General features: G+C 37.0%; 1 protein-coding gene across 20 annotated transcripts in view; it reads left to right on the forward strand.

Annotated features, from left to right (window-relative positions):
- Positions 1–5,130: 5,130 nt before the first annotated feature.
- The window catches only part of LOC108386307 (caspase-12-like), a 56,632-nt gene continuing 44,726 nt past the window's right edge, over positions 5,131–17,036 (forward strand). For 18 of the 20 annotated variants that reach the window (XR_012132558.1, XR_012132560.1, XR_012132557.1 and 15 more), the window contains exons 1-10: positions 5,182–5,336; positions 6,281–6,532; positions 7,828–7,887; positions 8,053–8,130; positions 8,290–8,367; positions 11,397–11,491; positions 11,919–12,092; positions 12,973–13,207; positions 13,633–13,779; positions 16,596–16,705. Coding sequence is in view for 3 of the 20 variants with exons in the window: in XM_073239354.1 (XP_073095455.1) it covers positions 5,330–5,336; positions 6,281–6,532; positions 7,828–7,887; positions 8,053–8,130; positions 8,290–8,367; positions 11,397–11,491; positions 11,919–12,092; positions 12,973–13,207; positions 13,633–13,779; positions 16,596–16,705 (1,236 nt within the window). In the remaining 17 variants the exon portion in view is untranslated. Of the gene's footprint in view, positions 5,337–6,280; positions 6,533–7,827; positions 7,888–8,052; positions 8,131–8,289; positions 8,368–11,396; positions 11,492–11,918; positions 12,093–12,972; positions 13,208–13,632; positions 13,780–16,595; positions 16,706–17,036 lie in introns of all 20 variants that reach the window. The other 2 variants (XR_012132572.1, XR_012132573.1) reach the window with 2 other exon arrangements.

Raw genomic sequence — 17,036 nt, forward strand, 5'->3', positions numbered from 1 at the left:
CTATATATGAAAAAATAATAATATTTTTATCCAGCTTGTATTTACTCTGGGAATATAATTACAGTATAACAATAAAAATATTCATGATAGCATTCCTTAAAACAAAAGATTAAAGGAGAAATGTGATAATTTTAAGAGGTTTAGAAAGGCGTTCAGTAATATTCAGAATTCATTCATAAAAAATAAAAATAAAAACCTTAGAGAAACAGGAAAAAAGCAATTCCTTAATCTAAAAGCATGTGTCTAATAAAAGCCTAGCCTACCATTACTGTAGGAATAGAGGAAAAATACTTAATATGAGAAAATCTATAGCCTTCTTATGCAGAAATATTAAAGTATTACCTTTAAATAAAATACAAGTCAAAAAAATTTCTGTTCAATTTTATACTAAACCAGCAAGTCAATAAAGCCAATTGTAAAAATGGAACACAAGAAAAAAAATCACTATTCCTGGAAAATATGACTTTATCCATTAAAAGTCTCTTGAAATTTATAATAAATTTCCAAGACATGCAAGAATTCAGATCAATATACAAAATTTAATAGCATTCTTATATTCAAAAGATAATCAGGAAATGTTTGCTTTTTTTAAGCCTTTTTTTTGCAATAGCAATAAACATCATAAAATACTTAAAGATAATTCTAAACAGATAGTTGCATGGTATATATGGAAAAAATTTTTTTGAGTGATATTAATGAAATTTTACACCTTTTTTTGGAAGGAATAGAGGGATAGACCGCCATTACTGATGAGAAGATGAATAAATTTAAAGGACATAATTTTTCACCCAAATTAATCCCAAATCCCAAAGAAAACCCAACAGAGTTGTTTTTTTCACAGGTTGTTTGTACTCTTTGTTTGGAAGGTCATAAGAATAGTTAAGGAAACATTTTTTTAAGGGGTGGAAATTGCATAAACACAAGTGATAACATAAAAAGCTGTGTTAAGTGGCACATGAAAAGACAAATGTATACATAGAAAAGAATACAAAGGCTAGAAATGAATAACTTAGAACATGGCATGCTGCAGAGGTAAAATAAAAAATGATTCAAGAAATTATTTTGAGTTATGAGGTTCTAAATCTATTTTAACAACTTTTTTTTGTTAAGGAAAAACCCAAGACTGATTTACTTCTGTTATATTGAAGAATAGAATAAAGATGTTACGGTTCTTAAAAAAAAATTATTTTGTAGAAAAACACGAACTCACAATTTTCCTACCTCAAGCCACATACAGAAGAATGTATCAGATGGAGTAAAGACCTAAACGTGAGAAATAAGATGTTTAAGTCATTAGGAGGAGAATATAGAAAAATGACTTTATAAAATGCATTTGAGAGGAAATTCCCAACAAGATTCAGAAACCACACTGCATAAAGAAGAAGATTAATAAATTTAATACAACACATTTTAAGAGCACTGTATACAGGGTTAGACCTTGATCGTGGCGACGGCATGACTGGTGAATGCTGTCCAAATTTGTGAAAATGTATACATTAAATAAGTTCAATTGTTTTTGTATATAATTATATCTCAATAAAGCTTAAAAATAAAAATGAATGTGAATTCATAGTTGGTGGGGGAAAAAAGACAAGCTGCAAAACCAGGGAAGGGCTTTTTAAAATGCACAAAGTCAACAGAAGATCCATTCCTTCAGTAAAACTACAGATATTGGACACAGACTGTATGTCAGGCATTGGTCATTACACAGAAAACAAAGCCAAGTTGCTGTCCTCATGGAGCTTGTGGTCTAATGGAGAAGGGAGAGAGAATAATCAGGAACTAGCTAGCTAATTTACCAGCAGAAGGGACGTGGAGAAAGAGAGCCAGCCATGCGATGTGAAGAATGAGCATTCCAGACAAAGGGAAAAGTAAGCAGGAATGACCTGAGATGGGAATATGCTTGGTGTATTTAAGGAGCAGCCAGGAGATTAGTGTGGCTAGAATCCAGGGACAAAGGGGGAAGTTTAGGACATGTGGTTAGAGAGAGGGGCAAGCTCCAGATCATATAAGGTGCCTTTGTTATAAAAAAAAAGCTTCACTTTTACTCTGAGATAGAAAGCAGTTGGAGAATTTTGAGCAGAAGGATGAACGAAATTAGCAGAGTTGCACTTTATCAGGATCTCTCCAGCTACTGGGTTAAGATGAGAATGAGAAGGATGGGACCAAGATAGTCACAGAAAGAGGACTTAGAAGATTATTGGAAAAAACTCAGAGTTGACTGTGGTCCAGATCTGGATGGCAGAAATAAGGGTGGTGAGCAATCTTCATGTTTTGAAGATAAAGCCAACAGAACTGGATAAAGAAAGAAAAAGAGAATGAAATGTTCTACTCTGAATAACAGGAAGGATGAAATTGGCTTGAATAACTGGCAAAATAAAATGGAAAACATTCTCAGAGGTGGTAGGTTTGAGGGGATTGAGATATCTACCAAGCATTGAAATAGATGTCCAGTTGACACTGGCTGTGAGGCTTTAGTATTTAGAGGACAGGCATAGGCTGAAGGTTAAAATTTTGAGTTGCCTTTCTATAAATAAATGGTATTTTAAAGCAAGATACTGGATGGGGCTGCTAAATAAGTGAGGATAGATGGAGCAGAGACCTTGAGATATGAATTAACTGACAAAGGTTACTGGAAGAAGCAGCCAGAGAAGTAGCAGGAGAACAAAAGGTTATAATTTGAAAGGCAAATAAATGAAGAGTTTCAGGAAGAGGTGCACATATTACTGTGAAATGCTTCTAATAGGTCAAAAAAGTGACGAGGATTAAAAATTTAATTTAGCAATGTGGAATATTGGCAAGGGTTGTTTTGATAGAGAGAGACAAAAGAGGTTTGAGAAAGAATACAGAATATTTAGAGACAGTAAGGATAGACTATGCTTTTGAGGAGTTGTGGGGAAGAGGGATGAAGAGAGGTTATTGTTTTATAATAAGGTCTTTATATTGTGTTTTGTGGGTATAGTATTGACATCATTAAGTGAGAAAAAAAACTATAGGAGATAGGAGAGCAAGGGAACTATTGTTGAGCAATGTCCTTGCATGGGTAAGAGTGAGTGAATCAAATGAAAAAGAAATGACTTAGTCTTAGGTAGAGTTATGGGAGAGAAGGCTAAGTGTATAAGGTCAGGTAATGGAAAGTTGGTAGATCTTTAAGCTACATATATTCTTCTCTGAGTGGAAAATTAATGGAGAGATCAGGATCAAAGAGAAGAAAATGTAATCACAACATATGATTTGGCCAGACAGACAATATATACATAACCAAAAATAATTTAAATGCTTTTCACTGTTTTTTAACATTAGAGTTATTGGATGGACAAAGCATAGAAAATGGTTGTGGATAGAGAAGTGAATGAAATCTTAGGAAATCTGACAACATAAGATAAAGTTATAGGTTAAAAATCATGGTCTAATTGAGGGTGAGAAAAGATGGAGGATACTTATGAGGGAAACTATTAATAACTTTTGTAAATGAGAAGTTACTAAGCAATATGGATAGGAAAAGATATGAGGGTTAAAAATATTATGTAATGTTTAAATATTAAGAAAAGAATTGAAGATCATGAAATCAAATATTAGGTAGAATAGGACAGAAGTGAGACAGTGTAAGTGAACCAGATCTCATGTGTTAGTGGTACTGCTTGTATTTTATATAACAGAAAGGAGAGGGATAAAATGGGCATGTATTGAGAGTTCTGAAGATTACCACTAGAAAATAAAAACAGAAACAATTCAGGGAAATTTTTTGTAGCATGTGGGATTGATGTAGAGAGTTGTATTGAAGAATATGGTTTTTATTATACACTTTTTCACACCACTGAATTAGTTGACTTATGTATGCATTAATGTGACAAAATATCTAAAAATTTTAATCTATCAACACTTTTAATACTATACAGTCATCAAAACATGAGATAGTTCTGAATGTGTTGGCTTTTAGAAATGTTTGCCATACACTGTCAAACTTTAAAGAGGCAAATTATTGATAATATGGGGAAAAAGTTGTAGGTGAAAATGTATTTGTCAGTTATCTATTACTGAGCAATAAACTATTTCAAAACACAGTGGCTTAAAACAATAAGCATTTGCTATTGTTCACAAGTTCCTCAGTCAGCTGGGTGGCTCTTCTTGTCTCTGGAATTATCCATTTGTCTGAGATCATCTGCTCTAGGGTTGCCATCTCTAAAACATGGCTGGGATTTCCAAAATACCTTGCAAATCATCTGGTTTTGAATAGCTTGAAGTTGGTCTAAATGACCTGAGTTGAGAAAACTGGCATCCCTTCCATATGCCATCTCTTGTCCTCTAGCAATCTAGCCCAGGTTCATTCGTATGGGGGTTCAGAGGTCCAAGATGAAGAATTGTCCAATGCTTCTGAAGACCTGGGCTCAGAACTAAACAATGTCCCTTTACTGTATCGTGCTGGCCAAAAGTAAGTGACAAGCTAGTCTGTAGTCAGAGCAAAGGGCGTGGACACAGGAAGCCAATGACTGAGGACATCAATAAAATCAGTACTGTGTTGTTTTTAAAGACCATAGGAAAAAATTCACAAAGATGTTAAACTAAAAATGTAATTGTCATTCCTTTATAGTGTGAAATTAAATAGGCTGAATAACCTCACTCCATTTGACAAAATTTTCTATTGTTTAATTTTAACACAAATATCTATTATTTTTAAATCAAATAAGTGTCCACAAATAAAAATATATACATTATCCCAGAACTGACAAACAAGCAGATCAGGAGAAAGAGAAGAAAAGAGATCCTATGGTTGTTTTCAAAACAGTGGTAGGAGTATCACTGCCTGGCAGGCCTCAGACAGGTTCTCGCTTCCTTTAAGGCTCCCAAACTCACACTTCACTTAGAAGGATGAACAATCATTGTTCAAGTGCGACCACCCTGCCATTTAAGTGGCTAAGTGGGGGCACAGAGACAAGGGTCAATTTAAGTATATTAGCTGTGTTAAAAATAGACTGAAAATTAGAACATAGAAATTTGTGTGTGTGTGTGTGTGTGTGTGTGTGTGTGTGTGTGTGTGTGTGTGTGTGTGTGTGTGTGTGTGTGTGTGTGTGTGTGTGTGTGGTGTGTACTTCATCCTAGTGCTTTTGTTATAACAAAAAAGAAGACAGGTTTTGCTTCCTGTTTTCCAAAGGGAAGAAACCGCATGTCAGAGGAGGAATCAGGTTCTGTCCTGGCAAAGAACAAGAGAACTTGAAAAGCTGGTGTTTCGCAAGTGAGTAATAACGGCCCAACACCCTCCTTCAGTGAGAGAAAGAAAGAAGGCTGCTTTCAGTTTCACTTTTATTGCACGCAGGCAACTGAAGCAGCAATGGCTGGTGAGTGACTCGAGGTTTTCTGTCGTTTGTGGCTGCGTTTTGGGAGAATCGCAGCTCAGGAGGCGCGGGTAGGAGAAGGAGCTGTAAGGGGGCACTCCCTAGACCTGGCTAGTGTACTCTGGGCATTAAGGAGCTGGGAGCTTGAGGCACAACGATGAGGCTGCTGATAGAAAAAGTATTTTAGTTAATATGTAAACAGCTTCTTAGGAAAAATGTAAAAAATCTGGACCTATGTTCCAAAAAACTTTCCTGTGATTTTAGTCTTTTATTTGGACTTATACTGATCTAGAATTCTTACCCATATTATAAGTGCTTTTTTTCTGGATGAGAGGCCATGCAGTTGAGCAGAGTAACTCATTTCCTCCATGTTTCTGCTCTCTGAATGACCTTCAGTTTACGGCAGCCAGTAAACCAGCTAGTTTGTGCTCTCAATCTCTGTGCATAGGGCTGCCCTGCCTGAGGAAACAAAATCCATTCTTTTACAGATGTAATGCACTTATATTTTACTGCTATACATATTGACTGTATATAATGTGTTTTAAAATTAAATTAGATCTTGATAAAAGTGACAAGAAGTAAAGGCATCATGGACGGTAGAAAGACTGAACTGAGTCAGATATCACTAAGCTCCTTAGTGAAGTTGCTTCACTTTTCTGAACCTCAGTTTCTCCATATGTAAAATAGCAGATGATTGAGCAAGATGGGTGTTACTCTTAGTGTGAACCTCACACAGGAGCTTTGATATCACCTGAGAAATTGTTAAAAATGAGAATTCATGGGCTCCACCCTAATCTATCAAATCAGAATTTCCAGGAATGGGATTGAGGAAGTTCTGCTGACCAAGCTTTCAGGAGATTGTTTTGCCAGTTAATATTTGCAAATTGCTGGCCCAGAATCAGATTTCTAAGGTCCTGTACCTACCGAAAACCCTGTCATTCTCACAGGCAAGAGATCCCCGGATGAAGATCCTTTCAGCACTATGAAGTCAATCGCCATGAACACGATTGGTGGCTTCCTTGATGACTTGAGGGAAAACAATGTGTTAAATAGGGATGAGTTACTAAAATTAGGGGAAGGAATGAAGTTTATTGTGAACAGGACCGAAAACCTGGTTAATGATCTCAGTGAAAAAACTCAAACGGTAGGAAAAGTAATTGTGGACCATTTCTTCAACTCCAAGAAACAGCTGAGTTTAAGTAAGTATTCCCAGCCAAAGGGCTAGTAACTTGTTCTTTATGTACTGTCTTTATGCAATTTCTGTTTGCAAAGAGAGAGTAAATTATTCACATCTCTAGCACTTGTCTGCTTATCAAATTTAATACCACAAAATATCCTGCTCAACCCTCGCCCCTGTTTCAGCGTCCTCCATCAATTTACACAGCTGCATATTTTCTTATCCTTAGTGGTTGTCAAAGTAATTTTGTAACATTTATTTATTTGTTATATTATATATCTCTCCCTGCTAAAGGGAAAGCTCATGAAACACGGATCTTTGCCTGCTTTGTTCATGAATATATCCCAAACTCATGGAAATGGCACCTGACACGTAATAGGTGCAGAATAAATATTTGTCAAGTGAATAAATAATCCTGGAGCTGTATTAAATTCAATAATAGTCTGTAGCTAATACATTGTGGCCATACATTATGGACTCTAGAGTCATTCTCTGATATAGAATGTTTAATAGAAAAAAAAATCCACCATCTTCTGCTAAACTGGGGCTTAGTCCAAGGGATAAATCCCTGGGAACCTAGATTTCTCCATGTTTAAAGAGGACATAGGGAATTTGAGAGTTAATGGAGTACAAATCTGTCTTTCTCTGTAGAGTTTGGGTCAGCACACTTTTTTTGAAGGGCCAAGAGAGTAAATATTTTAAGCTTTTTGTCTTAAAATATTTTTTTATGTCTCTAGCACATATGTCTCCAGCACAATGGCTCAAATTTGCTGTTGTAGCATAAAATCAGTGATAAATAATAAAGAAAAAATAAGTTTGGATGTGTTCCAATAAAACTTTATTTATAAAAATAGTTCTCAGGCTGAGTTCAGCCTGGAGGTCTTGGTCTGCTGACCCCTAATCCAGAATAAAATGTACATGAGTATACAGCCAATTCTTGGAACACCTTGTGAGATTATTTTGTTGTTGAAAGACCATCTAACTTCTGTGCAGTAATGTAATTTCCTTCATCAGAATGAAAAATGCTATTGCAAAAAAGCCTTGATTAAAGAATTTGATTGTTCCTTATATTATAGAAACAGAATCTAATGAGCTCTTCTTTGCTTCATGGAAACTCTGCCTCCTCTTTCACTGGGAAGAGAGCTACAATCCTCTAAAACAAACCTGGAGCTTAGAGAATGAGCCACATCTCCATGTTTCACAGGGGAGCTCCAGGTTGAACATAGTCATTTTCTCATCAGTGCAAAGGAGTTTGACGTGTGTAGGTCCTACAAACATAGTTCTGCTGACAAATCTCTTTTCTCCATATTATTTCAGAATCTCATCCTGAAAATAAGAATGATGAATCTGAGAGCACAGAGTCATCTTCTTCGACAGGTAACTGCCTCCAAATCTCACAGACCCCCAAACTCTTATTAGACCCGTAATATTGTCAGAGGTGTATCTGTAAAGATCTAGGATGCTTGTATTCTCAGTCAATTTTCAGCTTTGAAAATGACCTTCAAGGTAGAGCACTGATTCTTTTTGTTCATTCCACCTCAGAATCTGAAGATGAAAGTGAAGGAAGTGGAGACGAGGAAAGGCCTGGACCAGTCCAGGCACTGTCGCCCCAGCCAGCAGGTAACCACCACCAGACCCAGGCAGTTGTAGCAGGCGCCCTGGGTGTCAGTGGGAGACCTTCGAATTGAGAATCATGCATTCTGGGCCATTTCTCCCTCTGCCCTGAGAAAAATCCCTCGGCAGTTGTCACTTACATCCCTGTTCTTCAATTCTCTTAAGAATCTACAAGTGAAAGTGAAGATGATGAAACTGAAAAGAATGCTGTGTTGTCCCAGACATCAGTTCTACCTATGATAGGTAATGTCATGGACATTTAATGACAATTTTTGAGCTAAGAAAGACAGGTAAAGAAAGGCCCTATGGTGTAGTGGAAAGAGAAATGCAGTGCAACCCAAGAAACCTGTACACTGAGCCCATCACTGTCCCTGACTGTGTTCTCTAGTATAAATAATGCAACCTTTCAAAGACTCATATTTTTGAATGGATTAATAACATCTTTAGAAAGATCCATAAAACATTAAAGACATAAGCAACTAACTGTGCAACATAGAATAAAGATATGGTTAAGAAAAACACATTAAAAAAGTATGAGTCAAAGAAACAGATGAATTTTGGGGCTACATTAAAAAATCAGTGTTTAGAAAGGGGTTAGTGATAGTGTTGTTTTCTGAGTACTATAGTTTCAGAAGTTCTGGACAAACTTACAAAGAAATAAAAGCTTTGTAATCTTTATTCACTATTATATCCATTCATAATATAACTATATATATTCATAAATTAACTGCAGACCTACTACATACCTATATACTATTCTAAGTAGCATGTTTGTAGCAGTAAGCAGAATAAATAAAGATCCTGCTTTCATGGAGTTTACAGTGTAGTGAAGATAAATGTATGGTAAGTATGCAATAAATAAATAGTATGATTTCAGGGAGTATAGCAGAGACAAGAGGATTAGGCTAAAGAGGAGATGTTGTAGGGGTGGGGAGGGGTGGTAAGGCACCACTGGCCAAGCTGAACAGTTACGAGAGCTCTTGGAGAGATGTTTCGGTGCATACCTAACGACAGAGAAGAGCTGTGACAGAGTCTAAGGCAAAAGCATTCTATGGAAAGGGGGAACAGGAGCGAGGTGCTGGGTCAGGAATGGTATTGTCCTGTAACAGAGCCATAGGGAAGACCAGTCTGTCTGGAGACGATGAAATTAAGGGGGCCTGGTGGGAGGAGCTGGTCAAAGAGACTGGGCCTACCGTGATGGACCTCTTAAAAGTGGGGAAGAGTTAGGATTTTGTTTGCAGTATAAAGCCTTCAGAAGTTTTCAGGCAAAAGAGTGATTGATAAACAAGTATAAAATTAGAAAGGCTAGTTGAAAGATGTTTCAATTAAAACATAGTTAAGCCAGGGTTATACTAATACAGATGATGACAAGAAGTTACATTTGGAATCCATTTTGGGGATAGAGTCAAAGGAAACTACGAATGCAGAGGATATGGACTGATGAAAGAGATGAAGGAACCAAGGATAGCTTGGCTTGGCACTGGGTGAAGGGTACCAGTGACTGAGATACAGAAAACCTGTGGTTGAGTGAAAACTCAGAAGAAACAGATTTGTAGGAGTGGATAAATATCAGGAGTCCTTCTTTGTATGTGTTTAGTTTGAAATATGTATGACACCCAAGGGTGGATGTTGAGTAAACAGATGTTCAGTTTCTTAGTTCACAGAAAAAACAGGGAAGGGAATGAATCCTGGGAGTTGTCAGCAGGCAGGTAATATTTAAGATGACCGAACTTTGTAAGGCCACTTGGGAAGAAATGTTGATTGAGAATACTGGAGGGTGCAATACAGAATGACCCAACTTTTGGTGGTTTGTCAGAAAAGGAAGAGTCAGCAGTGAAGACAAACAGATCTAGAAAGATTGGCTGGAAAATGCAGCATCACTGAAGCCGAGAGAACATTTCCCAAGAAAGAAAGTGTGTTCAGCCATGCTAAATGCTAAGAAAGCAACAAACTATCAGTGATGACCTTGAAAACAAGTATTTTATTTAAGTGGTGAGGAAACTAATCATTTTATGTTGTATTCAAGAAAAAAAATGAGAGCTGAAAAAAATTAAAATTAAAATAATGAAAATAGACAATGTGTTTAAAGAATTGTATGGAGAAGTGTATTAGTGAACTGGGACAATACCTAGAGGGATAATAGGGTCAAAGGAAGATGTTTTTAAAAAATAAATTGATTTAATACTGGCATATTGATATGCCAATGCGGGCAACACAGTAGCAAGAGAGGGAGAAATTGGAAAAAGGGAGAGAGCTGAATAAATGCCTGGTGAAGCCTTTGTGGCTGAGAGGGAATGGAACTCAGGGCATAAGTAAAGGGATCACCCTTATATAAGAGGAAGAACATGCCTTTCTTTGTAGTAGGAGGGAAAGTATGGTATGCAGGTAAAGATGTTGGTAAACTGATGGGCTTGTTAGTTAAAAACATGAAATGAATCTTACACAGAAGTATTGGAAGGAAAAGAAGTATTGGTGCATAAAGGAAAACAAGGAACCTGGGGATGCTTGGCAGCTCTTTTCAAGTCTTTGAAGATAATTATTCATCAACAAACAGTTATAAACTTTTAATCTGTGCCAGGTGTCATTCAAGACACTTGGAATATAAAGATTAAAGACATCTTTTCTATCCTACATAAGCTTACAGTACAGTGACCACAATTAAGGTAAAAAAAAATCTTTGTTTATATGGGGGCATTTACATAAAATAATGGAAAAATGCAAGAGGATATATTGAAGTCATGGAAGAACTCATGGACTTTCACAGAGAAAGACATTAGATGTTTTACTGTATATTGCCAGTGCAGGAAGTACATACTTATTTTTTTTAAAAGCTAGATTATAAGGCTGACACTTTATGATACTCAGAACTGCTAAAAAATGCCTCAAAATGTTGGAAGTTCCCTGTTAGTGGAGATATTTGGAGAGTAGTAATAACAAAATGGGGATATTGTAAGTGGAATTCAAATATCTGAGTAATGGACATTAGGTTTCCTTCCAAATCTTAGATCCTGTCTAACATGTTTGGTCTGAAAAGTTAGTCAGTGCCATGACCACTAAAAAAAGCAGAAATCTATAGTGGGGTCTATAAGAATCAGTGAGAAAAAGGGGAGTACTACAGATTTTTGCTTTAGTTATTTTTAAGCATGGAATGATTTTCTTATTTCAGCAAGATGACAGTAACCATTTCCAAAGAATCAGAGCTTATCCAAAAGACCTGCATGGTCGCAAGGCCGTGGGTGTTACTGCTTCATGAGTTATTCTTTTCCTTTCAGCTCCTCAGGAAGCCCAGGCTTCCCAACCCAGTGATAAGTTGAAGCTGTGTCCTCGTGATCATTTTCACAAACTGAAGATGACAAGGGCAGACGAGGTGACATGCTTTGAAATAGGGACACACAAGCTTGCCCACTCAATAGTTGGGATACTGGGGACTTGCTGGGAATTAATTTTAGTTCCTGGTACAAATACTTTAGGATTAGGCCATAAGGCATATGTTATCTAATCACATGACCTAATTAAGTAGTTCTTACATTAGATTTCCAGTGTCTTCCATCCCAGCCTGGAACATATACCAAACTCCTAACCCACCCAACCAAAGTCAGATTCCCAGAGTGTAGACTCAGAACTAGTATGTGTTTTCAGTCTGGGTCCATCTCTTTCCTCACGAGGGCATACAGAATTCTACTTGCAAGCTTTCAAGTCATCCACTCGATAATTCTAAGGGCCTGTTTTGTGTGGAATTTGGAGGCAAAAGGGAGGATGCCAGAGGCAGCTCACTCTGTGCCTATGAATTGCAGATATACCCAGTGATGGAGAAGGAGGGCCGAACTCGCCTGGCTCTCATCATCTGCAACAAGGAATTTGACTGTCTTTCCAAACGATATGGCTCTGAAAATGACCTGTTTGGGATGAAAGACTTGCTTGAAAACCTTGGATACTCAGTGGTTGTAGAGGAGAATCTCACAGCTCTGGTAATGGCCCAGGAGAATGGGACAAGTCTCTTGCTTTCCTAAATACCTAAACAAGTTTGAACTTCTTTCTTAGCAGCTATCAGAATGGACTGAATGTCAGAGGAATTATATTTGCTCAGAACTGGACGCCCTGGATTACAGCCCCCACTAATGTGCATCTCATAGCCAAGATTTAGAGCAGCTCTTGATAGTAGTATTTCACTAAAAACATTGGCTATTTTTAAATTACTTGATAGTGTAGGTGATGTGCAAGCTTTGGAACCTATAATTGCCTGATATCTACAAAAGGAGCTCATGAGACTTTTAAAATTTCAATATTGTGTGTCTAAACATAAAACCAGGTAAGCAGGAAAAGAAAGAAAAAAGCTGCACACCCAAAAAGCTGTGATTCTGTCTCTGACAAAAAATATCCTGGGTGATGTTAGACAACCTGTATTAAACCTAAGGCTCTGCTGTTTCATAATGAAGGAATTTATTAAGTGTTTCTAATTTTTGCCAATAGAAAACTCTCTCTTTATCTCTGTTTCTGTTTTAATGAAAACTTACAGGAACACCAACACATACAAATGCTGAAGGGCAAAGTTCCCCTTTGGAGACCTGTCAACTCACTTGCCCTTCGTTACACCCCGTCTCGCAATATCTTCTTAAGTCAAAGGTTATATTGGAAACCACTGGGGTGATGCTATATAAAAACCAGGCTAATTTTAATATGCTGTACATCTAATTTTCTAGTTTTATGTCAGAATATAATTTCTCTTACAATTCTGTTTAGTCCAAATCGTTGGACTCCTTAGTGCCTGCTCCTTTTAGGTAACCCCATCTATGGTTTGGGTACAAACTGTGAAGCGTTCCTTGAGAGTAATTTTGTCTTTCCTTTCAGGAAATGGAAGCAGCACTGAGGCGGTTTGCCGACCGCCAAGAACACAAATTCTCAGACAGTACCTTCCTGGTGTTTATGTCACACGGACTCTTGGATGGCATCTGTGGGACAAAGCACAGAGAGGAGAAACCAGACATTCTTCCCGATGACACTATCTTCCAAATTTTCAACAACCGCAATTGTCAGAGTCTAAAAGACAAACCCAAGGTCATCATTGTGCAAGCCTGCAGAGGCCGTGAGTCCAAGTCTGGGTAACCCGGGCGGGGGTGGCTCTGCTCTTTTTCTATCATCTTGATGGCTAGTCCCCATTTTCCCAAGGATGGATGAGATACACAATATTTCAGTACTATTCTTGGGTCCAACCCAGAAAGAAATTGTATTAAGTCATTTTTTTTCAGAAATGATAAGTAGCCTAAAATAATGAAGAACGCCCCAGTTATTTGGGAGTAGGGTCTCCACATGGCCATTCTCTACCTAAGTGGACTCTGTGTGCTTCCCAGTTAGTGAGGCAGTTTTTCTGGTGCTAAGATACTGACACTTTTTATAAATATCATATTTCAATATACTGAAGAAAAGGTATAATGGTAAAAGAGATTGTGTATGTATATATGCGTGTCAATATCACATCTTCCCTGAGACATGTGTGTCTTTCTTTCCCAGAAGGTGCTGGGAGTGCTTGGGTGACTGACATGGGAGAAGCCTCTGCATATAAATGCAACAGGCTCTTGCAGCAGTGCATCCTGAGTGATGCTGTTAAAAAGACTCATGTGGAGAAGGACTTCATTGCTTTCAAATCTTCGACTCCACGTAAGTGACTTTAAGGAGAACAGTATCTAAATCTGCTACTAGTTTCTAAATCACAGGCTTGGCTCTGATCATATCTTATCATTAATATAAGAATATTTCTTATTTGAGATAGTTTAGGTGGAGAAGAGATTTAAAATATTGAGATCTTCATAAGTAGAAAGCTGTAAGTCTTGATTTTGGGGGAAACTTTCAAAGTAAACCGGGCTTTGGTGAAAATCCAGACTTAAAGTAGTTTGTAAGAAAATAAGTTTTTTAAAATATAGCAATGACACAGAAAAATATCATCTTCTCATGGTTTGGCCCCTTAATCATCTATTAGCAATTTAACAGGCCAAACAGTACAGATGTAACACTGGCTCTCCATATCCTAGAACCTCTTGACGTGTTAACTGAACTGAGTTAGGAAATCAGTTAACATCCAAATGCCTGCCTTCAGGGTAAGGCAGCCAATGACTGAAAAGTTTTATTTGGCAGGACAGTCATACTAGAAGGTAGAAATAGAAGATATTCTTGATTGTTCATGCTCAAACTTGTGAAAAATCTATTTAACAGTTGTCCATGATTCTGTTCTATCAATGACTTACATAGAAAAGGCAATTTTAGAATCTAGTTTACACAAGCCACAGTTCTACGTGCTCTAGTGTAGTCATTGCAAACTTGAGTGTGCATAGAAATCACTTGGGAATACCATTAAAATGTATATTTCAGTTTCAGCCGGTCTGGGGTGGGGTCTGAGATTCTGCCTTTCTAAAAACTCCATAGCCATGCTAGTACTCTTGGTCCATGGCCACATGTAAGGAGCAAGGGACTAGGGGACCCTCTGTGTTCTATGTCTTTTTATCTATTGGCTTTTTAATAACATTTTATTTGAAAGAAGAACTCTATATTTTTAGTTATTAAAGGATGTTAAAAAGGCCATACAGCTTGATACATACCCTAAGAGATTGTTTAATCCCATTGAGGAAATAATGTCTAATACGTGAAATTCTTACATCTACTTTCGTACATGTAACTGCATGCTGGGACTGGGCTAGGTGCAGGGCATATGGCACACAACTAAACCAGACAGGCTTCTGAACATTAAGGAGGGTATAGTCAGGCCAGAGAGCCAGAAATTAATTGTGGAAAATGTATATACAACATAACAAATAAATAATGATTTTCAAATGTGATAAGTGCTCTTAGAAAAAATTTGTGCTCAGTTTGAAAGATGAACTTAATCACATCAAGGGTAAGAAAGAAGTATCCCAGACAGATAAAGCAGTGAACATGGAGGACCTGAGAAAGAAAGGGGTTCAGAAAACAGGGCCAGTGTGGATGGAGCACAGAACCAGGGGTGAGTACCAAGAGGGAGATGGGAGAGGTAGGCAGGAGCCACATAATTTGAGGCCTCATATAGTTGGGAAGGATTTGGTCTTTTATACTAATACGTTTTATTACTAATATTGCTTTATATTAATAGAAATAGGAAATTTTGGTAAAATTTAAAAATGAAATAAGACTTTCATTTTTAAATGATCACTCTGGGGATTCTGTGGGGAATGGCTTACAGTAGAGCAAGAGCAGATACAGGGAGATAGGTTAAAATGCTATTGCAATATTACAAGTCATGGGCGATCATTATGGTCTTGAGATGAGTTAAGTTGCTTAATTCATGAAATAATTAGTATACACAACTAATATGACCTGATGATTTACTGGTTATGGCAGATGAACAGGAGGGATGACAGAAGTGACTCAAGTTTGCAAGTGATGACTATTATGCATTCATTAAAATGGAAATCCTGCAAGAAAGTTTGAGATGCCTTTGCCATATTTCAAGATGAAGAGTAAAGAGTACATAACTGTATATTTCACAGGAGAGGTCTGCATTAGAATTTGGGGAGATGTTTGCCTAAGGATGATATTTAATATTCTAAAAATGGTTGAAATTATCTAGGAACAGAGAACAGAATAAGAGATCCTGAATCTGAGTTTTGAATAATTCCAGGATTCAAGATCAGGTAGAAGTGTTAGTGAGTTAGATTGAAAAGGTGTTGTTAGAGAATAAGAAAGATAACTAGGAACATGTGTTGTCAGTTACCTAGAAAAAGTCTGTTGGAGTTACCAACAGTTTTGAATGAGAATGAGAGATCAGATGAAGGTGAGGACCAATAAATGACCATTAGATCTAACGACCTGGACGTTATGGATGGCCTTGGAGAAGCCATTCAGTGAAGTTAGTGAGGGAGGGTGAAGCTAGACAGGAGTAAGCAGGCGAGGAGGAAATGAAGATGGTGAGTAGAGACTAATTCAAGAAATTTAATTATGAAAAGGAAGGAGGGTAGGTAGCTACAGATAAAGTGACAATTAAGAGAATATTAGCTTTTTTTAATGATAGGAGAGATTTGATAACATTACAATGGTAGAAGGAAGTAGTAATTTAAAAGATGCTTACACAATAAAAAAGTAAGTGCAAAGTATTAGAGTAAGTAACAGTATGGATGAAAACAATGGAGATCCAGAATCAAGGAATGTCAAAAGCTGGATAATTCTTTTCTATTGTGTAACAAGGGCTAAAAGGACTTACGGTTTTTTTCTCCCACTTGCAATCTTAGGGGTCATAACTTTCACCCTGCTTACTAAGAAAGTCAAGCAGATATATGATGATTTTTTTCTGGGTCTTCTATGGAAACCTGAGATTCCAACTTTATTCTGATTTGGCAACCTCTCTCTTCCGAAGTGCTGAAATCAAACTTTGTCCAAAAGCTATGGCTCTAATCTTCCACACTTATATAAAGGCCATTCTCCAATATCTTCATACCTTTTATTTATAGATAATGTTTCTTGGAGACTTGACACAGATGGCTCTCTCTTCATTTCTCAACTAATCTACTACTTCAAAGAATATTCTTGGTGTTATCATTTGGAGGAGATTTTTCGAAAGGTAGGAATCTTATCTTTTCAATTTTATGCCCCAGTAAATTTTGTAGAACCATTTTCAAACCTTTTTCAAGAATCCTAAAGCTATGAAGTCATTCTGATGCTCCTTCCTGTACTCCTTGTTTATTTAAAGGGGAAGTTTTTTGGTGTACTATCCAGAACGATGTGAGTTTCTTTGATTCTGATAAGCTTGCATATTCAGGGAACACTTTTGAAAGTACTATTTTATTTGTATATGCACTATATCTAAGGAAAATCTAAAAATTTCTTTTGTTTATACTATCTGGACACAGCATTGATAGACACTATACATTTTCTCACTCCTGAGAAAGAAG

This window comes from Manis javanica, chromosome 6, assembly GCF_040802235.1.
Source record: "Manis javanica isolate MJ-LG chromosome 6, MJ_LKY, whole genome shotgun sequence".
Classification (NCBI taxonomy): Eukaryota; Metazoa; Chordata; class Mammalia; order Pholidota; family Manidae; genus Manis; species Manis javanica.